This window comes from Cryptomeria japonica, chromosome 6 (genome assembly GCF_030272615.1).
Source record: "Cryptomeria japonica chromosome 6, Sugi_1.0, whole genome shotgun sequence".
NCBI lineage: Eukaryota > Viridiplantae > Streptophyta > Pinopsida > Cupressales > Cupressaceae > Cryptomeria > Cryptomeria japonica.
This window is the reverse complement of record NC_081410.1, coordinates 156,634,069-156,657,872: the sequence shown is the minus strand read 5'-3', so window position 1 is coordinate 156,657,872 and position 23,804 is coordinate 156,634,069. Positions and strand designations below refer to the sequence as shown.

General features: G+C 35.7%; 1 protein-coding gene across 1 annotated transcript in view; it reads left to right on the top strand.

The window, feature by feature from the left end:
• Nucleotides 1-249: 249 nt before the first annotated feature.
• The window catches only part of LOC131035122 (protein disulfide isomerase-like 1-5), a 68,903-nt gene continuing 45,348 nt past the window's right edge, over nucleotides 250-23,804 (top strand). The window contains exons 1-3 of the mRNA XM_057966764.2: nucleotides 250-961; nucleotides 2,124-2,253; nucleotides 5,636-5,801. Of these exons, the coding sequence (XP_057822747.2) occupies nucleotides 471-961; nucleotides 2,124-2,253; nucleotides 5,636-5,801 (787 nt within the window). The 5' untranslated portion in view covers nucleotides 250-470. The remainder of the gene's footprint in view (nucleotides 962-2,123; nucleotides 2,254-5,635; nucleotides 5,802-23,804) is intronic.

Sequence of the window (23,804 nt, the reverse complement as noted above, 5' to 3'; positions counted from 1 at the left end):
TTCTTTATTTTTATATCTTTAAAATAATACAATTAAAAACGTTTTTTTTTAAATTTTAATGGAGACTATCTATATTCATAAAAAATTCTTTAACTGAAAGCAAAAGACTGAATTTAGTATTCATTCCAATAAATTTATGGAAAACACAATCTTAACTTCATTCTTTATGATATCTGAAATACTAATAAGACTTAAACCCTCGTATGAACTCATTAAAAACCAGTCTAACTTTAAACAACCGACCAACGACTTTTTTGATACCGAAAAAGTACGAAGAAAACGAGATAATCCCGAAAAGATAGCTTTTACCCTTAGTTCATTGAACTGCATTCCCATTCCGATTAATTCTAATAAATATAACTGTTCAATTTGATCTCATTTTATCTTTGTTGGATCTGCAGAAGTAAACAAACTGTCCAAAGTCCTTGACATCTCTATAATCCGCAAGTCGACTGACTCAAATTTCTTAGATGGAGATCTTTTACAGAAGGAGAAGATCGTATACAAACAGAACCATTATCGTCCTCACACTATTTGTGTTACTGTTTCTGAATAGAGCAACAGCAAGCCATGATGATGATGATGATGATGATTTGGAAGCATTAGAAGAACTGGAAGAAATTGACAACAGGGATGCAAAGTTCTCAGAAGCAGAGACGGTCAGCAGAGCGCAGAGAATAGTTGCAGATCTCAATAATGATAATGCAGAAAGAGTGTTGAACTCCCATGAGTATGTACTGTTGTTGGGTTATGCATCCTGGTGTGTAAGGAGCTCAGAACTAATGCCAGAGTTTGCTTATGCAGCAACAACATTGAAGGAAATTGGTAGTCCTATTTTGCTTGCAAAGCTTGATGGAGACAGACATACCAGGGCTGCTTCTAAGTATGGAATCAAGGGCTTCCCTTCACTGCTGTTTTTTGTCAATGGTACTTGGCAATCCTACACAGGAGGCTTTACCGGGTAAGATTTGATTCGTCAAGCTGGTTTTTTTAACTTACGAATTATGTTTTCATGGTGAAGTTGGTAGTGAGTATCAAAATTTTAGCTTTTTTATAATGTAGGTCTCATTAGCCATTTACATACCCAACAACATTGTCTCGAGTGCAAACGTAGTTATAGCCATAAACTGTAGTCCACATATACTAGGGTTATTGCATAAACAGAGCAAATTATAATGGCTTTGTCATTTTAAGGAGATCAAAAGGCTGTCCTGTTTATTCCATGCGGAATTCCACTACGGGGTGACAATTGGCATCAATTCTATTGGAAATTGTAGTCCACACCATAGAGAACCCGGATGTCCAGTCATGAAGTGGGCCTATAGTTCAGCGGTAGAGCAGCTCACCCTGCAAGAACCTCAACAATATGTGTAAATGTATACTCCAGTAATAAATGCTTTTTATCAGCCTCGATAACATGTGGGGGTAATCTGTTAAAAGTCTGGTTCATATGTATAGTACATAGTCTCTTAGTGTTAATTTTATATGGTCTGAACGAATATGGTTTTCTCTCTTAGCCATTTTGTCTCTGTTTTGTTATTCGCTTTAGGGCTGTTTCACTGGCCATTCTCACAACCATTTTGGTTAATGTAAAATTCAAATGTATCTATCGTGCCTCATGTCAAGGCAACACTTCTATGTATTTTCTATCCTATTTTTAATATAATGGGAGAGGTCCCTTACCCCTTTATTGACTTACCAAAAAATAATAAATAGGCAAAGGTTAGCTTTGTTCTGTTTTAAGGTTCAATTTGACTAACAACTAATAGGCCACTGCTAAAATGTCTTTTGATATGGTCCATGTTGGTTACTGTATTTTGAACGTCTTAGCTGAAAATAGAAATAGAAATCATAATTTGTGCCATATAGCATTTGTGACAAGTACAAACTGTTGGTATCCTCTTCCATGTCAGTATGGTGACCTCAAAAAGACTATATGGGTTTCTTACACAACTGGAAAATGACTTTTTCAAAGAATTCAGTTCTTAATTCTAAAAAAGTCAGGAGAAGCATACTACTATGCATATAAATTTCTAATAACTGTTTATGCTTTTCCCCCTGTCAGAGCATTTTTGTGCATCTAATGATGGTTGTTACTTCATGCTAATTTGGATGTCAAGCAGGGATGAAATTGTTATTTGGGCAAGGAAAAAGACTGGGGTACCTACTGTGAGGCTCTCTTCTAGCTCTGAGGCTGAAGAATTTTCGAAAAGAAATCAAACTTTGGCAGTTGGATTGTTCAAAAAATTTGAGGTGATTTTTGTTACTGAACAATAATTTTCTGATTGTTGCATACTCAAAGATCACAAGTTTAGAATATGGCTAATTTTATCATTTTGCATTTACACGGTCATTTTATCACATCAAAGTGCGACACATTTATTAGCATGCACATGATATGGCCAAGAGATGCCCCTTTCATAACAGAGATGTCTGAATGTCTGCAGTGGATTTGATTATTTTAATTTACTTTTTTATTTCAACAATCAACTAGGAAAATGAAAAATCAAAAGGCATCAAAACGTCCTCAACTCTTACTTAACAAATTCACTAATTAAATTTGATAAAAACAGAATCCGACCCAACCCAGAAGCACACACAAAACGTGCCTCCTAATTGAACAATAAAAGCAAGAACAGTAGCAAGAGAAGTAGATCTTAGGAAGCTGGGGATCCGTTTTTAACGTGAAAGTGAGAGTGACATATGCACATATCTAGCTACAAAGGATTTTTAAAGTTCAGAGAGGCAATTTTGTCCTCTCTATCCTTATCTTTCATTTGTTTTTGTTTTTGTGGTCTCTCTCTAAGTTTCTACCAAAATATTTTCAAGGGAAAAGCATTAAACTTTTAAGCATTGTCGACGTGATGGCAGAAGAAAACAGTCTTCAATAGGGCACTCACAAGCTGCTGAAATTGGAATCATTATAGTGCCAAGAAACTCCTGCTATAATTCTTAACCAAAATCACTAACAGTACAAGAAAGAACAGTTACATTTTGGAAAACAGAAGTGTATTGTTTGCCGTGATAAGTTTGTGGGCTTGTACACTCATCCACTGCATTGAAGGCATGTAAATTTATCCTCTCATAAAGGGAAGATTCTATTAAGCTCTAGAGGACAGATAAGAATGCTTAATTGTCTAGATCCTCTCTAAGTGTTCGCTCGCTTTTGTATTCTTTCTATTTGACAATCCACTGTGAACTATCCCTAGCGATGAAGGCTTGATCCAAGTAGGGCTATCTTCTAGTGGGGAATAAATATTTTAACAGTTGGTAGTTGGGTCAACCAAAGGATACATAGATAATTTGCAACTTTAACTTCTAAGAAGCTGCAAAGGGTGTGATTGCAAAATTTCTAATGTCTAATGATATCACTTTCAGTCTCACACATTCCCGTAATCCTAAGAAAATATTTAAGAAAGTGCTGGCCAGGCCATCATTTCTACTTCTGTGTGACCACAACATGAAGACAATCATAGTTGATAGTGAGGCTGTTGAAGAGGACAGGAAGATGGAATTTTCATACATATAGTGAGGGCAGATACTAAATCCTAAGGGATAGTAGACAAGTTTTAGTGATCATCCATTCTGAATTCTGCTCTCCAGAAGGTTCTACTTTGTGAGAGTAACTTATTTTATTTTTAAATTTGAAGGAGAGAACATGTTCCTTTCAGTTTGGCTGTAATTTTAATTTCTAATCATATATACTTAATTGATTATTGATTTTTTTTGGGATGAATCAAATCAAGTATTACAATGGCAATGACATGCAAATATCCCGCTTGAGATGAAGCTAGAAAAAATTCCAGGATATGTTACAGATATCGAGAGTTTTTAACAAAGGAAAACATGTGAAGTTGATTCCATGGCATGCAAAATCCACTCATGTGGATTGAACCTTAATAAGAAACATGCTATGGAAATTTTTGCATGGCAGAGTTATTTGATGATTATATTAAGGAATTTTCATGTGATAATTCTGAAGATAGTGAAGGAGAAGCAGCGTTTAGAATCAAAAACCACGTTTCTGGTACTCAGCAAATCTAAATTTCTCAGGATCCTTTTCTAGAGGAAGGAATTTTACTGTAGTAATTTGGGATAGTGCAAACAAAAAATTCTCTTTATATGGTCCAATTGATAATTTACTAGCTAATTAATGCAGCATTTGCAAGAATGCTCTCTCTAATTTGTTAATTTTGCAGTTAATACATTGTCCAGCTCCACCTTTTTAAATTTTATCTCAGTTGCACGTATGCACTGGGCCCTTAGTATTGCTAGTATCAGTCTTGTTCTTCATTTTTGCCTTTGTGCCTTTTTGGTTTCTCACCTTTGATTTTTCAATTGAAGGATTATGCATGGGGGATTTGTCTTTTTGCTTAGGTAAATAGGCTTGTTAATTTTCAGGGATTGGGTCACTCTTCCACAATAAGCGAACTAACATTTCAGAGCTCACTACTCCACCAGATTGTTTTATTATAGAAAGTCAACACCATTTCACACCGAGATGCATTAGTCCAGCTTCTGCATCAACATAGTGGGAATCCATCATGGGCTTTTAACCTGGGTCAGAATGCAATAAATGTCCCACCTTATCAGTGGAGCACAACCCAACAGACTGTGCACGTCAACTATTTTTCATTTTGTTTTGCTTGAATGCTTTCAAAAACTTTCTTTCAAATATTAATGCATATTTTGTTTCATTTTGGCTCTCTTCTCTTGTATATTTTTTGTTTTTAAATCATTTAAAACTTAGTTTGTATAACTTTTTCTTTGGCTTCCAGTTTCTTCCAGGACCATATTATTGTCTCCCTTATTATCCAAGGAACATGCTAGTTCTATGTGCCATAATCTTTTGTTGGTCTACTGTGGTTGGCAGTGCTCTCATTTGTGCATAGAGAATTATGTATTGATTGACTATGGAATTTAATTATAGGAGTCTTGTATTCTTGAATGAACGAGTGAAGGTTCAAACAGCCCATGGGATCCATGGGTAGTCAACAGCATTGGTAAGCACAAAAGTCCAAAACAAGCTGACTGCCAACACCACGTCTATTTGATCTCCCTTTACTTTTGGATCTTGAATCTTCTGCTGTGAATCTTGATCAAGGAGTCAGCAATTTTTGTTATCCTTACTTCAATCAGGGCACTCAAGTATCCCACATTTGAAATCTCCATTTAGTTGGCCCAAATATTCATATAAGCCAGACACTCCATGATGTAGTGCCATTTTGTGTGGACATTATGAAATTAAATTCGAATCAGCTGAAAATGTCTTCAATAAGATGATTTCTATGATCCTGAATATAACATCAGCCATAATTAATGGGGTTTTCTGCAAACAAATGAATGCTATGCAATAGTGCACATACAGCTCCTGATACTTACCTAGATGAAGCAATCAATTAATATATTTCATAAGTTTGAGGAAAAAAGGCATTTCAGTTACTTTTCTAGAAGCAAAACCCATACATTTATTAAACTTGCACATTTTTGTCCTAAATCCTAACATGCTTTGTGTCAAATTCTATGCATTTAGTGGATGATCACTGTTAATTGGGTTTTTTGAGATAACCAAATCAATATATTAGGTTAGTTGTTTTCAGTTCTCTATACTGATCTTAAATATATTCATTTGCAGGGGATCGCTTATGAAGAATTTGTTAAAGCAGCTAGGGAAGATAATGATGTTCAGTTTGTTGAAGTCGATAATCTAGAAGTGGCTAAATTTCTCAGTCCAGAGATGAATCACCTACCAAATTCACTTGGCCTCATAAAGAGTGAACCAGAAAATTTCGTTTTATTTGGTAAGCACGAATTTGATGTATTGAGGTCTTGTTTTTACCATGTGTAATACTTGATTCAATTTGAATCAGCTAATAGCAATGGTTATCATCCTCAAGCTTGTATTTTCATGATGCTCTGTTCCCAGGACGTTTTGTGTTATATCATTTTTTTCCATTGTGTGCTCTTTTTCCCTGTAAACTGCATGGGTCATTGAACTTGAATAATTACATGCAATTTACAAAAGAGTGGGATATGTCTATCTCCAACTCAATGCTCTTGGGATAGGTCCTCTCTCCAGGCTCTACTAGATATACAGGTCAGCAGGTTGAATACAATTGAATATTGAAATTGTCCCTCTGGATTAACCAAAGGCATTATGTTGAAGCAAGAATACAATTTTTTAAATAATCATCCATTGAGTACTTAAAGGTCAATCAAAACATGCTATTTCAAACAATGTTGCTTTTGTATAATTTGAATGCAAGATCATGTGATTTTTGAAAATTACTTTGTCAGTTGTTCATACGTGGAATGGTTCGTATCAGCTTTCGTATATGACATGAAAGTGTTCTTGGATGTTTATTTATAAAGTGCACGCTTTATGTCTTTGACCATAATTATTGCAATAGGTTCACAACACTTTTTCCCATGTAGTTTTCATCTGTATCCTTGCTTATGATAATATTATTTAACCAACATGTACAATACCTTAGATTATCTATATTGGGGGTGAATTGCATGGTAAGTTATTGTTTGATATGTTATTTGATACTGCAAAAGCAGTTATAGGAGGAGGTATACAGTTGACATAACTGTAACTGAAAAACTGCCTGTAACTGCATAACAGGCATCACCTAACTGTAAACTAAGCAGTGGACAATCTAATATGCTGTGCTAACATTCCCCCTCTTATTACATTGTTCTTGCAAATGTACACCTGCCACAATCCCAGTTTCATCTTGGCAGGGGACCCCCCTTTAAGGTTTACGTAACACAAATAAAATATATAACAAAACATGCTGATTACACAAAACAAATACACATTCTTGAGAAGATTTTTCTTTGAAGAAACAAATCTTGAATTATGTGGAACTCCATCAAGCTGCCTGGTAACCCTCGAAGGGTGTAGCTTTTGAGTTCATTCCCAAGCTCTCAGATGTCCACCTCCCTGAACTCCTGAATCACAGATCCTCCGAATCATTGGACAATAATCCATTGCTCCATTAAGTTGTCTCATGACCCTTGGAAGGTTATAATTCCCCAGATTACAACTCTCAAACTATTTGGGCAACAATCCATATCGAGTTCACCAAATCCCTTACCTGTCTTAAAAAACAAACTAAACAATATATGCATTTTCTAATTTTGTCAGCATAAAAAAGAAAGCAAAAACATATGCTTCTCATACAAAGCACCATCTCTAAGTGAGAAGCTGATTTGAGATGATGGAAATTCCTCCAACCTCCTACGCCTCTAGCCTCCAATTTGACATTTGTTAGACCTCCAAAAGTAGCACCAAAGAAAATATTACAACTTTGAAAGCCCAATTAACATAAAAACTAGTCTTATACCTTATCTTCTCCATGAGTAACAAGAACAGTGATTTTTTCTCCTTCAAGAAAGGTCTCTAAACCTCGGATAATAATATGTTCAGAAGATATAAAATGACCAGAACACCCTTTTTGCAAGATTAGAACCTAAAATTCATTGATTGAGGAGTATTAACAAATTTGACTTGCTACCAATCCTACCATCCACCATGTTGAAATAAAATTCTTTCAAAGAAATCCCAAACCCCAACAAAGGAATTACCTTCAATAGGTTGACACGCAGCATCCACATGTGGCTGGCAGAGTCAACCAATCACTTCATGAAAAAGGCATCGCAAGGGATTCGAACCTTGAACATAGAGATGGCTATCTATTGGCTGATATATGATAATCTGTCATTTGTGATGTTCAAATTTCTACCAGTTCTAACAACAAATCGATATGCATTTGTAAATTTGGTAGTACATCAAATTATATATGATTGTGATTTTAATGTGAATTACTGTGACTTTTGCAAAATTAAATACACATGCTCGATTTTCATGATCACGTTATCAACAACATTCCTAGGTGCAACTGAGATACTCCCACACACAAGCACATCAATTTTCCCTACACGGCAATTGCAAGGCAGTGATCTAGCACCTATAGGAGGTCTCACACTACTTATTCATTGCCCTCTTTTCAACTCCACAAGAATAGGACCGGTAATCAATTTGATCAGAATTTCTTCATCCAATCCTATCAAACAAGGTCACCAAGAGCATAAATAATGCAATATTATTGTCAATACCTTTTCCTGTTCTGCATGCATAACATTAAATAATACAACACCCTTCACTCTGACGACATGTTGACCCCATTGAAGAGTTCGCAGCCCAGTAGCGGAATGGGATTGAAGTCCTTATAGCATAGGATCTTTGCTCCACCAGCTCTAATGGACACCCATTTATCTGTATCAATCCCCACTTGCACTTGCAGTGTGTCACTGCCATCACCAAGTTCTTGTTATGCTCAGATTGGCCTCCATAGGATCCTTCAACTTTGCTGATACCAAAATGAGAAGATAGCATGCTTGATATTTTATTTGATACTGCAAAAGCATTTATAGGAGATATGCAGTTGATATAAGTTGACCGATGAAGCAATAGTCTGCAAAAAATCGCGATTATACCCAATTAATCTTGAATCTTGGAGCTAGCCGATTTATTCCCCGAAAAAATCCCAATTCATGAAAATATTGTTGACCAAGTGTTGACCCAATTTTCAAAGATTTTTTTGCATTGAAATGACGTTAAAATAATATTAAAAATCCCCAAAATGGCAAAAAAGTGAAAAAAATCATTGTAAAAACTTGCAAATCCCTAAAATTACTGAACTGCTTAGAAATAGGGCTGGTCTAAGACAAAATCAGAGTCAATGTGGAATCAACATTGAAAAAGTTTGTTATTTTGTCCATTTTCGGGGGGTTCATCATTCCCCACACTTGTTCAAACCCACGAGCTCAACAACCCAACAAAGGTAGAAAGCCCACGAGCTCAATGGCCCAGTAGGGGTTTGAACCTTGGTGGCTACCTCACCAATGGAGTTTTTCTACCACAACACTAAACGTTTAAAGACATATTTCATATATGTAGATATAGATATATGATTTTTAATTTATAATTGATATAGTTAATTTCTGCTCAAACAAAGACATACAATTCATTATGTGAGCAATATATCTAAAGTGCTCCACGAAATAAATCTGAATGACAACAAACAAGCTTACATAGTTGTAATAAAAGAACCTCCAACACACTATCAATAAAATTTGTCTCTACCTAAAATAGTAGTTGCAAGCTAGGTATTGCCAAAACCAGTGGCTTGCTAATCTTTTACTTCAGCTAAACAAATGCCTTTTGTTGAATTCTACCACATATAAAAGATTTACCAATTGCCATTAGGGAATATAAAGCATTGCAACTATGGAATGTGATTTGATATGCTTTCTCAAATATTGAACTACCCCTAGAAAACTCCTTACCTCAATCACAATGAAAGTCTTGGATCACTTCAAAATGGCTTCCACTTTTACTAAACTCCTAATTATTGTTGGATCTCTGTCTGATAAATTTTGATCTCAGCTACTTCATAGACTTAGCTAATCTTTGATTTCAGACTTAGACAACTATTTGGTGTATTTGGTGACTGCCCTTTTAAAAAGTTAAAAGATTATTTGCCTATGTAATCAGCAATATGAATATAAACAACAAAAATCTATTTTCTACAATTCATGGGTTAAACCCCTTGTCTCAATCACAATGAAAGTCTTGGATCACTTCAAAATGGCTTCCACTTTTACTAAATTCCTAGCAATAGCTGGATCCGTCTGATAAATTTTGATCTCAACTACTTCATAGACTTAGCTAATACCCCTAGAAATCTCCTTGCCTCAATCACAATGAAAATCTTGGATCACTTCAAAATGGTTTCCACTTTTACTAAATTCCTAGCTACTTCATAGACTTAGCTAATCTTTGATCTCAGACTTAGACGACTATTTGGTGTATTTGGTGACTGCCCTTTTAAAAAGTTAAATGAATATTTGCCTATGTAATCAGCAACATGAATATAAACAACAAAATCTATTTTCTACAACTCATGGGTTAAACTCTATTTTATTTACTCTCTATATCTCTATGCTATGGAAATATGCTTAAGTTTTTAAAAAAAAGTAGTTTGTGTCTATTTTTCTACAAATTTATTAAAATCCAATTTCTTACCCATTTTTTCAAAAAATCTTATACTTTTGGTTTGCCGATTTTTTCCCCAAATGATTTTTGTTACTATGATAAAAAAGCATTGTAATTGTGAAATATGATTTGATAAGCTTTCTAAAATATTGAATTAACCCTACAAAACTCCTTGCCTATCACAATGAAATTCTTGGATCACTTCAAAATGACTTTTACTTTTACTATTTGTCTGTTTATGTTTTGATCTCAGTTACTTCATAGACTTAGTTAATACTTAGACAACTATTTGGTGTATTTGGTGACTACCCTCTTAAAAAGTTAACTGATTATTTGCCTATGTAATCAGTAATATGAATATAAACAACAAAAAATTATTTTCTACAATTCACAAGTTAAACTCTATTTTATTTGCCCTTTATTGCCCTGAAATTATTTAAAAAAATAGTTTTTGTCTCTTTTTCTACAATTTTTAATATTTTTTTTAAATCCGATTTTTTGCCGATTTTTTCAAACAATCTTAAACTTTTGGTTTGCCGATTTTTTTCCTAAACGATTTTTGCTACTATGGATATAACTGTAATTGAAAGACTGCCTCTAATTGCATAACATCACCTAACCGCTGTCTAAACTAAGTGGTGGGCAATGTAAATCGCTACTGCTAACACAAATGGGAAACTTGTGGATTAAGTGTTGGCCCTCACTTCAATGTTATTAGATTAAGTTAGGAGACTCATTCTTTTATTAGAATCTTGTGGAATATCACATTGAGTTTGACTCTCATACTTAAAAGATATTTTGGAGTGGAATTGGATACTTCCTAAAGGTTTATTGTATGATGTAACCCTACATTACATGCATTCTGTTGAGTATATTGAACTATTTGGTATATATATATACTTCAATATTTGTTATCTGTGTGTTTCCTCGTATCCTTATTTATTTTCAACATTTGGCTTATTGTTGAAAAGTGTGATATGCTTCACCTTATAATGTTTGTGCGATAAACTTCTTATATTGCAAAACACCAAATATAGCGATTAACAACAAACATAATCATTTGAAGAAGTGCAGAATGTTCATTTCATATTTGGAGATATGATAATTGTAAATTGTTAGAATATGTTAATATTCTTTTGTGTGGACTTATGCCACATGTTGTGCACCTCATAGTTCACACCCCCTAGTCAAATGTACTTTTCAGCTGCTTTAGATTCTGAAATACTTGTTTGCCTCGTGGAAGACCGCAAGATTGGCAAATCTCCGAACATGAAGACATAGCAAGAAATAGATCTTTTGTCATGAGGGTCTTTTGCCCAATTTGAATTTGTGTAGCCTTGTAGGGCACAGTGACCTTCTATTTGGAACTAAAAGCCAAAATCTAGTGCCCCCTTAACCTTTTTGTATTCCTCAAATTTAACATCAGGGATCCCCTTCCATAAGAACATTGATGATCCATAAGGCCCATTAACTAAAATTTAAATAGTAAGATGTATTCAGAAATCAGAACTAGTGATAAAATAATTAGAGTTGCATAATGTACAGGATCACTTATGTAGTTTTGGTTTAGTTCTACATCTGCAGAGTTCAAATCCATGTAGGTTCAGATCTATGTTTGCAGAATCGATTTCTTGTGCATAAAGTGTACCATGCCTGTGTAAATTCAGAATTTGAATTGAAATGACATTCGTTGCACTTCTAGCTACCAGGGGTTTCTCCTTGGTTTTGGAAGGGGGGTTCAATCATCACCAACAAGTATAAGTAGAGGTCCTTGGGATGTGTTTTGGTATGTGAATGATTGAATTCAGTATTGTAATGAAGAGAATTAGAAGCAAGTTTAGCTGTTAATGAGTTGTAGGAAATTGACGAGAGCGAAGGGCAAAAATTGTGTCATGCCCCTGCCATGTAAGGAGATTGCAGCATTAGGAAACTCAAGATCGCTGCCTTCAACCTTGGTGGAGGAAATAAATATGGTAGTGATTCTACAAAGGGTTCGATGGAGATTAATTAAAGAATATTACTTGGCAGCGATCCTCAAATAGCATGTAATCAAAATTAAAACATTCATATCAAGGCAGCACTTAACTATGAAGGAGTGTAACTCTTGCAAAGGCAATGGTTTTGATGAAGAGGTGTGACTCCCTCAAAGTTGATGATATATAGGCGAGAGAAATTCATTTGATAAAGGCATCGAATCAGAAAATTAATTCAACTATCAATCATTCATAAAATAATTCAAGCACTACTCAAATATTGACTTGTCAATCCATCAATAAATATCAATCAGCAAAAGCAATCAACAATAAATCAGCAAATACATGAAGCAATCAGTTTTGAATTTGAGGAAGTGTATTGCAAATAGGAAGGATGAAATTCCTTCCAAGTTCACGTGAGGATAAGCATGAGAACCCTTATTGCTCTTAGCAAGTTTGGACGAAAATCCAAATCTTGGTCAAGGAGGATGAAAACCCTCCAAGGTGGACCAAGAGTTGGAAGGACGAAAACCCTTTCATGCTCTTTTGCAAGTTAAGGACAAAAACCCTTGATATTGCCATTGTTGCATTAGTGACGAAAACCTCTAATTCAGCAGATTTGTAAGTATTTCCAAATAATTCATGATATGATTGATTTTGAGAATTGTTATATGATTTATTGATTTGTATATTATTATAAATTTTTAAATTTCGATAAAGCTATTATCATTTTGAGTAATTATTATTGTTGTAAAGGCAAAAATCAAGGATATCCCAAGAAGGGACATTACAAATTGTTGCACCCACTTGTATTATTCTTGCCAAATTAATTTTACAGGGTTTTAGGGCATTTGCCACTTCTAAAAGCTGGTTTTCCCCTCATGGGGTTTATGAGATAAATTCTTGATTTATGTTTTATAAGCTTATTTTTTTGATTTTAATCATAATATTCGTACTTGTCATGCACCCTTTTTGGAACTAGAGCCATGGAGAAGAAATCTAGCATATCCCCATTTGCTATAGGCTAAAGGATAAGGCAAGGGAAATAGTTTATAATATTATTCTAAGTTGGGCTTGGTAATGCCTAATTCAAGGGGCAACTCAATATTATTATTAAATAAAGCTTTTTTTTAATAAGTGAATTTGGCCTAGGGGGTCCATACCCATAAAAGTATGAATTGTTAGGAATTGCATGCAAAAAATATCAATTATATGCATATAAAGATTAAATAGAGGAATGAAAAATACAAAAATAATAACAGAGGAGACAATTTTAACGTGGTTCATCCAAACTCGGGCTACGTCCACCAAATAGAGAGTCCAATATTATTATCCAGTAAATCGAACCGATTATAATCAACAATCCCTTGCAACTCAATACCGCTGCAAAATGCTACAAAATTCTCTACAGAAAACCCTAACCCTTAGCCTTTTTATCAAGACTTATGTCGGTTACAAAATTAGGGTTACAACATGTCAACCAATAGAAAAATAACACTCGACGCCTTTATAAAATAATAAGTGTCTTTTTTTGGCCTTGCGGGGCGCTGCTCCCAAACCCCCATAAAAAATATGGGGGGAAACCGCGCTGATAGAAGCAGGGAAAATTTAACCTCCGAGTTTGATTAGGCTCCATATAACAACATGAATAAAATTCACATGATTTGGGCTTCTCCAAAATAGAGGGCCAAAAAAACACAACGCATCAAACCCTTAAATAGGGGTGCACAATATAGGCCTTGAGGATCCTAAATTACAAGATCACATAAACAATCTAATTTGGTTTGCCATTGTTGGAGATTTTTTTTTTCTTTTTTGAAATGTCCCTACCATAGAAACAATAATTGTTTGGGGAATTAATCAGCAAAACAAAAGTATAAGATTTTTTCAAAAAATCGGGAAAAAATCGGATATACAAAAAAACATAAAAAAATTGCAGAAAAACAATCAAAAACTACTTTTTAAATATATTTTAGGGTATTTCCATAGCATAGAGATATTGTAGGCAAATAAAATAGACACTTGAAAACATGAATTGTAGGAAATAGATTTTGGTTGTTTATATTCATATCACTGATTACGTTCCACAAAATATACTACACCATAAATAATATCTAGATGGTGATAGATGTGAAAATGTCAATTACAATATAGTTTGTGACTTTGAACAAAGTCAACCTGTAAACTAAGTACAAAATTCCAAAATCTCAAATGTAGGCAATGACATGCTAGAGGGCAGGAGGCCTTGATGATGAAGCTCCTGGGCAAGAGCCTGTCCTAATTCCTTCAACCCATTTAGGACGAAAGTTGGCTTGCCTCATGATATCAAAATCTTCAGACACAAGTGGACGATCAGCAACAACATAATCATCATCAACATCATCATCATCATCATCAGCATCATCAGCAGCAATCAACTCGCACTCTGGATATATCTCATCGAGGTCAATTGGCAAGCATTCCTCAATAGTTCCTGATTTTGCCCATGTAGAAATTAGTGTTTCCCTTACAAATGAAAAAACAATGAATAGTGAATACAATTCAAAAAACTGCAACTATATATTAATATTCTCACCTTGAGCTTTCGTTATCTTCAAGCGGACGTTGTGATGAACAAATACCAAGTCATTCAGCCGTTGTTGTGATAGGCGGTTGCGTTTCTTAGAATGTATGTGTTCAGACACACTCCAATTACGCTCACAAGCTGATGAGCTACATGGTTGGCTCAAAATACGCATCGCCATCCACCTTAAATTTGGTATTTCATCTCCAAAAGAAGCCCACCATGCAGCTGAAAAACACATTATATGGAGATGATATTGTAAGACTAAGAATATCTTATAATCTTAACAAACTTAGTGGTTGGCAAAATAAAGAGATTGTCAAAAGTTTATAGAGTCTACCTGGTTGAATTGTCTTTCTACTTTGTATAGCAGCCCTAGAAGAGAGAAAGCCCTTAGCATGCTTGTACATTTCCAGCTCTATCGTAGCCGCATCAAATTTTTCCAAGTCAAGAAACATTTTTTCCATGCACTTGAAGAAGCCTCATTTGATCTCAGCATCAATTTCTAGGAAGTCAGTCTTATAGAATAACAGAGGATTGAGAAAATATCCTGCAGCATGGAGAGGAGTGTGCATTTGTCCATCCCATCTCCTATCAATTATGTCCCACAACGGCATATACTTATCCCTGTTATTTTCCAGCTTACTCTTTATCACCTCCTTGGCCCTATCCATGGCCTCATACACATATCCCATGGGGGGTTTATCTCCATCCACTAGTCTCAAGACTTTTACTAAAGGCTCTGAAAATTCTACAATTTGTTCAATAGATTCCCAAAATGTGGTAGAATACATATACTCTGCCACTGCTATGCCATTTGCTTGAGTTGTGAAACCAGACTCCATCCACTCAGCTGAAACAAACATTCGCCTCAAATTACCTTTTTGTTCACATAATGTTTGTAATGCAAGGAAATATGTTGCAAATCTTGTCACTCCTGGTCGAACTAGCTCCTTGCCTCCTGTGAAAGAGCGCATTATAGCCAAAACCCTTGTGTGATTATAAATAAATTTGGTAACCTTGTGAGCTTTCTGAAATGCCGCCTTAACCCATTCAATTTTTCCAATGTCCTCTAGGGTTAGATCAAGGCAATGTGCTGCACATGGTGTAAAAAACATGGAAGGATATTTATTTGTCAGAAGTCTCCCTGCAGCAACACAAGCAACAGCATTGTCTGTGATAAATTGAACCACATTTTGTGGCCCTACATCCATAACTACCACGTCATACATCTCAAACAATGCATTTGTGGATTTCATCATATTAGATGCATCCACAGATTTCAAAAAAACAGTGCCAATCTCACAAGAGACAAGGAAGTTAATGAGAGTTTGGTTCCTTCTATCTGTCCAACCATCTGACATGATGCTGCAACCAGTTCTAGCCCACTGCAATCGATATTGTTTAACAACATCTTGAACATCCTCTATTGCATCTTTCAGCATACAAACCCTCAATGATTCACAAGATGGGGTTTGAAACCTAGGACCTACAGCTGCAATAGCATCTATCATGGGTTGCCAATATGGATTTTTGGAAGCATGGAATGCCGTGTGAGAGGAGTACCAATAATTAACAATTGCCTTCTTTGCTTGTTCAGTGACAGTTTTCCTCCATCCTGTACTCTCCAAAGTGGTTTGTGATCCTGGTGTGGTACGAGGTTGGAAGAAAGCATTAGTGTTTCCTCCACTTGTGTTTGGTCCACATGCTATAGAATTATGTGTCGACCCAGATTCCCTGAAACTCCCATCTTCACCATCCTCCTCACCCAAATGGTTCGTCCTAGGATCTGCAGAACTAGAACCTAGTTCAACCCCAATTCTTGCCTTTTTGGCCTTACTCTCAGCAATCCCGTCAAGAGATTGCTTTGCTTGATACGAGACATCTGCAGGGCATGCCTTGCATATCACGGTGTTATTTCCTCGTTCTTTGGACAAATGCCATTTGAAACGATAAATTCCACCACTGATCTCTTCTAGACACCAATTGCACTTGACCTTCGTGCTACCAAGAACTGCTGTGCAATGTGTCCACGCAAAGTCTTTTTGACGTGGCATTGTGATCAAGAATGAGTTCTGCAAAAACATTTTAGTTCAGTCTTTCAACAATTTCAATTGATACTTTTAAAGATATGAGTTTTTATGACTACAATCAAATGTTATGACTTGACCAAAAAGACAATTGTGAAGGCTTTTAGACTACATAAAAGAAAGAAAGTTTCAACTGCTTATGTTTCTTGGAAGCATGAATATACCCATTTAGGTCATGTACAAGTAATTCAATTTGTTGAATCATCAATTCCTGCATTGGTGACGTAGAAGATGACTGTTGCAGCAGTCAAGCATGAGGATTAAGCAAGTCTTCCTCAGAATGCAAGCTGGTAAGCTGTGGAAGTTCTACAGAAGATCCACAATGCATTTGAAGGGTCCTTAAGCAATTGGCTTGTAAAACTTCCAAGATGATAATGGAATCATAAACCCACTTTGCTGGTCTTTTCCCATATGTAAAAAATATCAATTTTGGCCTTATGAGTGTTGACTTCAGTAGTACATTAGTATATTGCATTTGATCAGCACATAAGTAAAAAAAGTAAAAATCAGTGTTGGTGAGTTTACACAAGAATATTTAAGTTGATTACCGATCAGTTGGTATTGGAGCAAACTTTTTCATGTGACTTGTTTAAGGCTGTTGCTAAAACATTTTGGATAAGTGTGTGTATTTATTTCATATTTGATAGTTGACAACTTGACAAGGAAGTGCAGGCCATTTGGTGGCATAGTTAAGCTATGAGCAAAATTTTGAAGAGAGATATTTTAAAATATTGAAGATACAATTCCAATTTGACGTAAAGTTTAAACTAAACTGCAAATAAAATATCATATACTAAACTAAACTGTAAATAAAATTTACAGTAAACTAAACGAAGCTAAATATACTCCTATAGTAAACAAATGGAAATATCTATTAGGAGCGACTAAGCTATAAAGTAAAGTAAACGAACCTAAATATCTACAATAAAGTATGACCATAATAGTGGGCAGAGACTATAATAAACATATTGAAAATAGCAAATGGAAATAAACAAAAACTTTGATAAAAAAAAAAACGTAAAAACCTGATGTTGCTCCCGTGAAATTTCTCAAAGACTTGCTCTTGCTCTCGACTTGCAGATTTCGTAGAAGACCAAAGGCACCTAAATATCTTCGACTTGCTACCCCCGTCGACTTGTATGGATCGATGTGTGCTCTCCACAGACTTTAAAGAAAACGCGGGCAAAAATATCTTCGTTTTTTCACGCGGTTTAGGGTTGCGTTTTCCGTCGCGTTTTTTTGCCCTTTTTTGCCTTCAAAATCAGGTTTTAATCACGATTTTTTGGTGATTTTCAACGAAAAAATCGTTGACTGCAGTTGACCGATTTTTTCCGATTTTTTGGGGGAAAAAATCGGGCATGTCCCCCACTCCCGATTAATCGCGTATAATCGCGATTTTTTCCAGATGCTTGTTTCACTGGTCCCTACTTTGAAATTTAATTTAATAATAAATAATAATAATAATAAAATAAAAAAGAATAAATATAAAAGTTAATTTAAAATATAACAGAATTTAATTAAATATAATTGAAATTTGATTAAAGTTAATGAATGGTCAAAAGGCATGAAATGATAAGTTGTGACTCCCTCAAACGTGAGATATAAAAGGTTGAAGAGAACCTCATTTGAGGAGGGGTGAATTTGGAAATGAGAAGTGCAGATCTGATTGTGGAAGGTTGTGTCCCTTTCAAAGGGCAGAAATAATGAAGAGTTGCACTCTTTCAAAGGGTGCTAATGGTGAAAGGGTGTGTCTCTTGTCAAAGGGCATACATGATGAAGAGGTGTGACCTCTTTCTCACATTGAGAGATATGAAGGGAAGGAATCAAAAGCATCTAGTGACATCACCATTGATCAGATCAGATCAGAACTGTTACTGAGTTACAGGCAGTAACATCTATGTTCTTGGTGGTATGCATGGGCATGTGCTTAATATGTATGCTTAATATATGAAGCCTGATAATTTTGTTATGCGGAATTTAGAAGTAATATTAATATAAATTGCAATATGTATGACAGTGATACTTAATTTCATATATATTCATAATACACGAGAAGTTAGTATACTTATAGTCTAAATCATGTTATTACTATCAGTACTTAAGAAGATGGGGATGAGATGTTCCAAAGAGGGGCAGTCTAAATCCAAGCAATAGGTTAAGTCCCAAGATAGGGTGGGGATCAGCGACCCAGAAGCCTTGAGGGTATAGATCCAAGATAGGTAAGGGCTTGGATTTGTAAACTTTGAGGGAATCTATTGTAGTTGGTCTCTGAGCGCTTTGGTAACATACATAGACCCTTCTCCCTTAAAACTGAAGTAGTAGTAGGGTTTGATATCTATATTAAGAACTACGAATAATGAAATTAATCATCTAATGAGGAAAATAAATAAGCACTTGTTAATAACTAATAAATTGAAGAATATCAATGACAGGCTTCATGATTAGTCTCTCAGTCAATTTTAGTATATCGAAATAGATTAATTATGTTAATCAGGTAGGGGACATTACATTTTTCACCATTTCCCATACCGCATTGTTATGTGTGTAGCAAAAGTTGTAGAGGTTTTCCCAGATCTACCCATGGTTAGTTGTTGACGATTTTCAAACATAAATGGAACCTTTTCTTCTGGTTTTTCCTTGGCTCGAGATGAAACCTGAAGTGACAAAATATTGCCCAAGTCATGTTGAGACTCATGTGAAGTCCATGTTCACTCACAAAACTCTCAATGATGTCATGATTAGATTCTTGTTGTGAATACATATTGTCCTTATTTTGCTAAGATTGGGACAAAGTCTCGTGATCTTCCAATCTGCTATCAACAGTGTTGTGGTGAAGGGCAGCACCTTTACACCAAGTAGTAGGTCGATTTGGATTTGGATTTGGGACTAGGATAGTCTACAACAATTTGGCTAGTGTTGAAGCATCTCTAATATCGAAAAGGTAGTCCCTTATAATCCAGGTGTTGAACCCAACTTTTATTGTTTACATCGAAAAGGTGCTTGGGGGCACAAGAGATGCTTACAATAATAATAAACGGGAACAATATTACCTGCAAAGTCTTGAGGAAGCCAAAGAGAGAAAGAGAGAGCTAAAGAATGTGGTAAGAGAGCTTGAGAGAGAGTTGTGTATGAGCTTGACAATGTTGTGAGAGACCAAGAGAGCCAAGAAATGAATAGATAGATTCAAAGATTAGAAGAGGAGAGAATATCCTTGATCCGTTTCCATTGACTTGGGAAGGTGACGATTGGAAAAATATTTGGGAACAACTGCTAAATGAAAAACTGTTGTAAGGCGCTAGTGTGATGCGTGGACATCTATGTGATGTGCTATTGTCTAGACAATTTAAGCTCAAACACAATGAGAGACTATAAAAACATTAGATAACACGAAGGTGACATGAAAATTGACCAAAAGAAAGGAGGCTTGAGCACCTTGAGAAGTAAAAGGGCTGGAATGAGCCTACAAATAGACAAGGGAATGGACACCAAAGTGGACACAAAACATATTGTGAAATTGCAAGGGTATGCAACTTTTGACATTATAATCTTAAGCACTACTGGAAAAATACTCCGGAACAACCACTAAATGAAAAACCGTTGTAGGGCACTAGCATGATATGTGGACATCTATGCATTGCGCTATTGTTTGTACAATTAAGGCTAAAAAATGATGAGAGACTTTACAACAATTAGATAACACAAATGTGACATGAAAATTGACCAAATGAAAGGAGGCTTGAGCACCTTGAGAAGTAAAAGGACTAGAATGAGCCTACAAATAGACTAAGGGAATGGACACCAAAGTGGATGCAATTTTTGACACTATAATTTTAAGCACTTTGATTTAGATTTGTCGGTTCATGTGATTTTGTTGTGGGCATATTAGATTTGTTGAGTTGATGAAATGTTTGTGTTAAAGTGGGTCTTTACTTTTTTTTTTTATGTATGTGGCTTGAGTGGATTTGGGAGGTTCAATGTTGTGAAAAAAGTTGGTCTCTAAAGGAAAGGAACAACTTAGAGTGGTGGCATGGCATGAGGTTGATTCTGCTTATTGTATTTCAAAGGATTTGATCTAAGTGAAAACTGTAGAAGTTGCTAGGATATTATTAGAATAATATTTGGCATATCTCTTTATTTAATGGTCAATAATGTATATTTAGGTAAATTAGATTCTTTCTAATCTAGTCTTCAGTTATCGATTGTTTCTTTAGGAAACATTGACAGTGTAATTGCCTATATGTACATTTCATTCTTTCAATAAAATCAAGCAATTACCATTGTAACATGGTATCAAAGTGGGAATAATTTTTTTTTTCTAGAAAATTTTGTAATCCTAAAAATTTTCATATTGAAATTTTTTTAGTGAATTTTTTTTGAAGTTTTCTTTCATTTTTCTTGAGCTTGAAAAAACACCTCACGTAGGTGTTTGTTCATGAAATTTTTCAAAGGTTTTTTGGGTTGTCTACATTTGTGTTTTACATCGCGTGAGATTGAAGGCTTGCTAGGGTTAAAATTGTGAGCGTTTATGTTCGAAGACATTCTATCATGATTTTTTCTCTACGGGTTTCTAGAAATTTCAGCGGCGATTTTCTAGGCACAATCTGCATATCTTCCGCATCGTTTCTTTGCGACGGGTTTGTTCTTGTGTTGCGATTTATTTTGCGACTTCATGTGAAGACTCTCTGCTTGAGACCTATTTATTTGATTTTGCGATTTTTTTTTTCTGTCTTTGTGTCTATCATTTTTCGCGACACAAGACATCACCCTCTGTGTGTGACAAAATTCTGAGTTGTCTTGTGTTCTGGCCTGTGTGTGACTGATTTTGGCAACATTTTTTTGTTGCTGTTTTTTCTTTGCGGCTTTGGGAGCTCGTTCTTTTCTGTTTTTTTCTCAAACCCGACCAAGAGTTTTTACGTTTCAGATATTGCTGCTAGGGTTTTAAAAAAAACCTCAGGTTTTGTTTAGGGTATGCAACTTTTTCACAGGTTTGTTCTTGCTTGAGACCTGGAGCTGACCTAGGGCTTCAGACCCATGTATCTTGGGTTTTGTGCATCGAGTTTGTGCCAAGGCTTCAGACTTGTTTTCAGTGCCTTGGGATCCGTGTGTCAGATTATTGTCTTGGAATTTGTGCTTCAAAATCTGCCTCTGTTTTTTGTGCATTGGGAGGATCCGTGCCTCAGATTTCGTGCAATAAGATTTTCATTAGTTTTTCGCCTCTTCTATTTACCTTGTTTTCATGCCTCAAAAAGTGTGTAAGATGGGGTCCTTGACCAACATAATGTTTGAAGGCAGTTAGAGGTTTAACGACCACAACTACAACACTTGGAAGCAGCGAATGATGACCATATTTGAATATCATCGTCTTGAAACACTTGTTTTGGGTATAGAAATGCGTCCTACAATAGTTGGATAGGACTAGGACAAATTTGATTAATGCAACCATGAAGTCGTGATGCTTATCAAACTTTCAGTTACTGATGTTTAGCTACCTCAAGTGCTGTTCGACAAGACAGTTGCAGAGATCTGGACTCTCTGGAGGATCTCCATGAAACATCAGACAAGAGTCTTGTGTTCTTTTTGAAGAAACAGTTGTTCTCATAATGATGTCTGAAAAGATGTCTTTGCAAGAGCATCTCATGAACATCAAGGACATCCATGATCAATTGGAGGCGATTGGTCGAAAGATGGAGGAAGACGACATGGTAATCATCACTCTAAAAAGTCTACCAAAGTCTTATGAACACTTTAGTGAGACACTCAACATTACCTCGACTAATGTTGACTTGAATTTTCCAAAGCTTTGCAACAAACTTCTGCAGCAGGATCATTGGAAATGACAATTTGGTAGAGGTGCTAGTTCGTCCTCCACAGAACAGGCCTTCTCAACTAAATCATTTGCTAAGGACAAAGGGAAAAGCCAATCCTCTCAACTGCAAAAAAAGAACATTCAATGTAATTGGTGCCAGAAGTATGGCCACATGAAGAAAGATTGTAGGCAACACTTGGTTTGTGAATAGAAGAAGCAAGGAGGGTCTCGGCCGAAAGCTAATGTTGCAGAGCACATTGAGCAGAAGGAATCTGCCTTTTACGCCTTTATGGCTAAAAGACTTGCAGATCATGTTAAGTCCTTTGCCTAGTATATTGATTTAGGTGCTTCTTGACACTTCACTCATCGGAGGGATTGGTTCACAAAACGCATGCCTTTCACTGATTTAGTGATTTTGGAGGAGGGAAAGAGTATTTTGTTGTTAGCAACGACAGTGTACAAATTCAATCTGGTAGGAGGAATTTAATTTTCCTCAGTGTATACTATGTTCCAGGCATGGAACTCAACCTTCTCTTGTTAGTCGGATTATGAGATTCTCTCCTCGGCTTGATGTGGTATTTAATTCACACAAATGTAGTATTGTTGATCAGGAGACTTGCACTATAGTTGCTGTGGGTATTGAGGATCATGGTCTTTATATACTTGTTGACACTGGTGATTCTCAGGAGCATGCCATGGCAGCCAAAAGTTCTTCCATCAACAATCTCTGGCATCAACGATATGGACATTTGAACATACACTATCTCTCTTAGCTAGTTTGAGAGGGTTTGATTGTTGGCCTACCTAAGATTCAAACTCGAAATCATGGAGTTTGCGGAGCTTGTCAGACTGGAAAGCAACATCAGACTCCATTTGCAAATGGTGAATCTTGGCGAGCTTCCAAGGTATACAGTTGGTTCATGTTGATATTTGTGGACCAATGAATACTCCTTCAGTTACTGGGTCTAGGTATTTTTTGTTATTTGTTGATGATTTTAGTTGCAAAATGTGGGTGTATTTTCTTAAACAAAAACCAGAGGTGTTTAGCATGTTTTAGAAGTTCAAGGCCTTAGTAGAAAAAGTGGCCGATCAACAAATAATAACTCTTAGGTCAGACGATGGGGGGGAATTTTGTTCTTCTAATTTCTCCAACTTCTGTGCACATCATGGCATCAAGCGTCAACTTACCACACCTTACACTATTTAGCAGAACGGTGTTGTTGAGTGGAGAAACCGCATAATCACTGAAATAGCTTGGTCTATGATGGAACATAGAAGTGTTCCAAAGAAATTTTGGGTAGAAGCA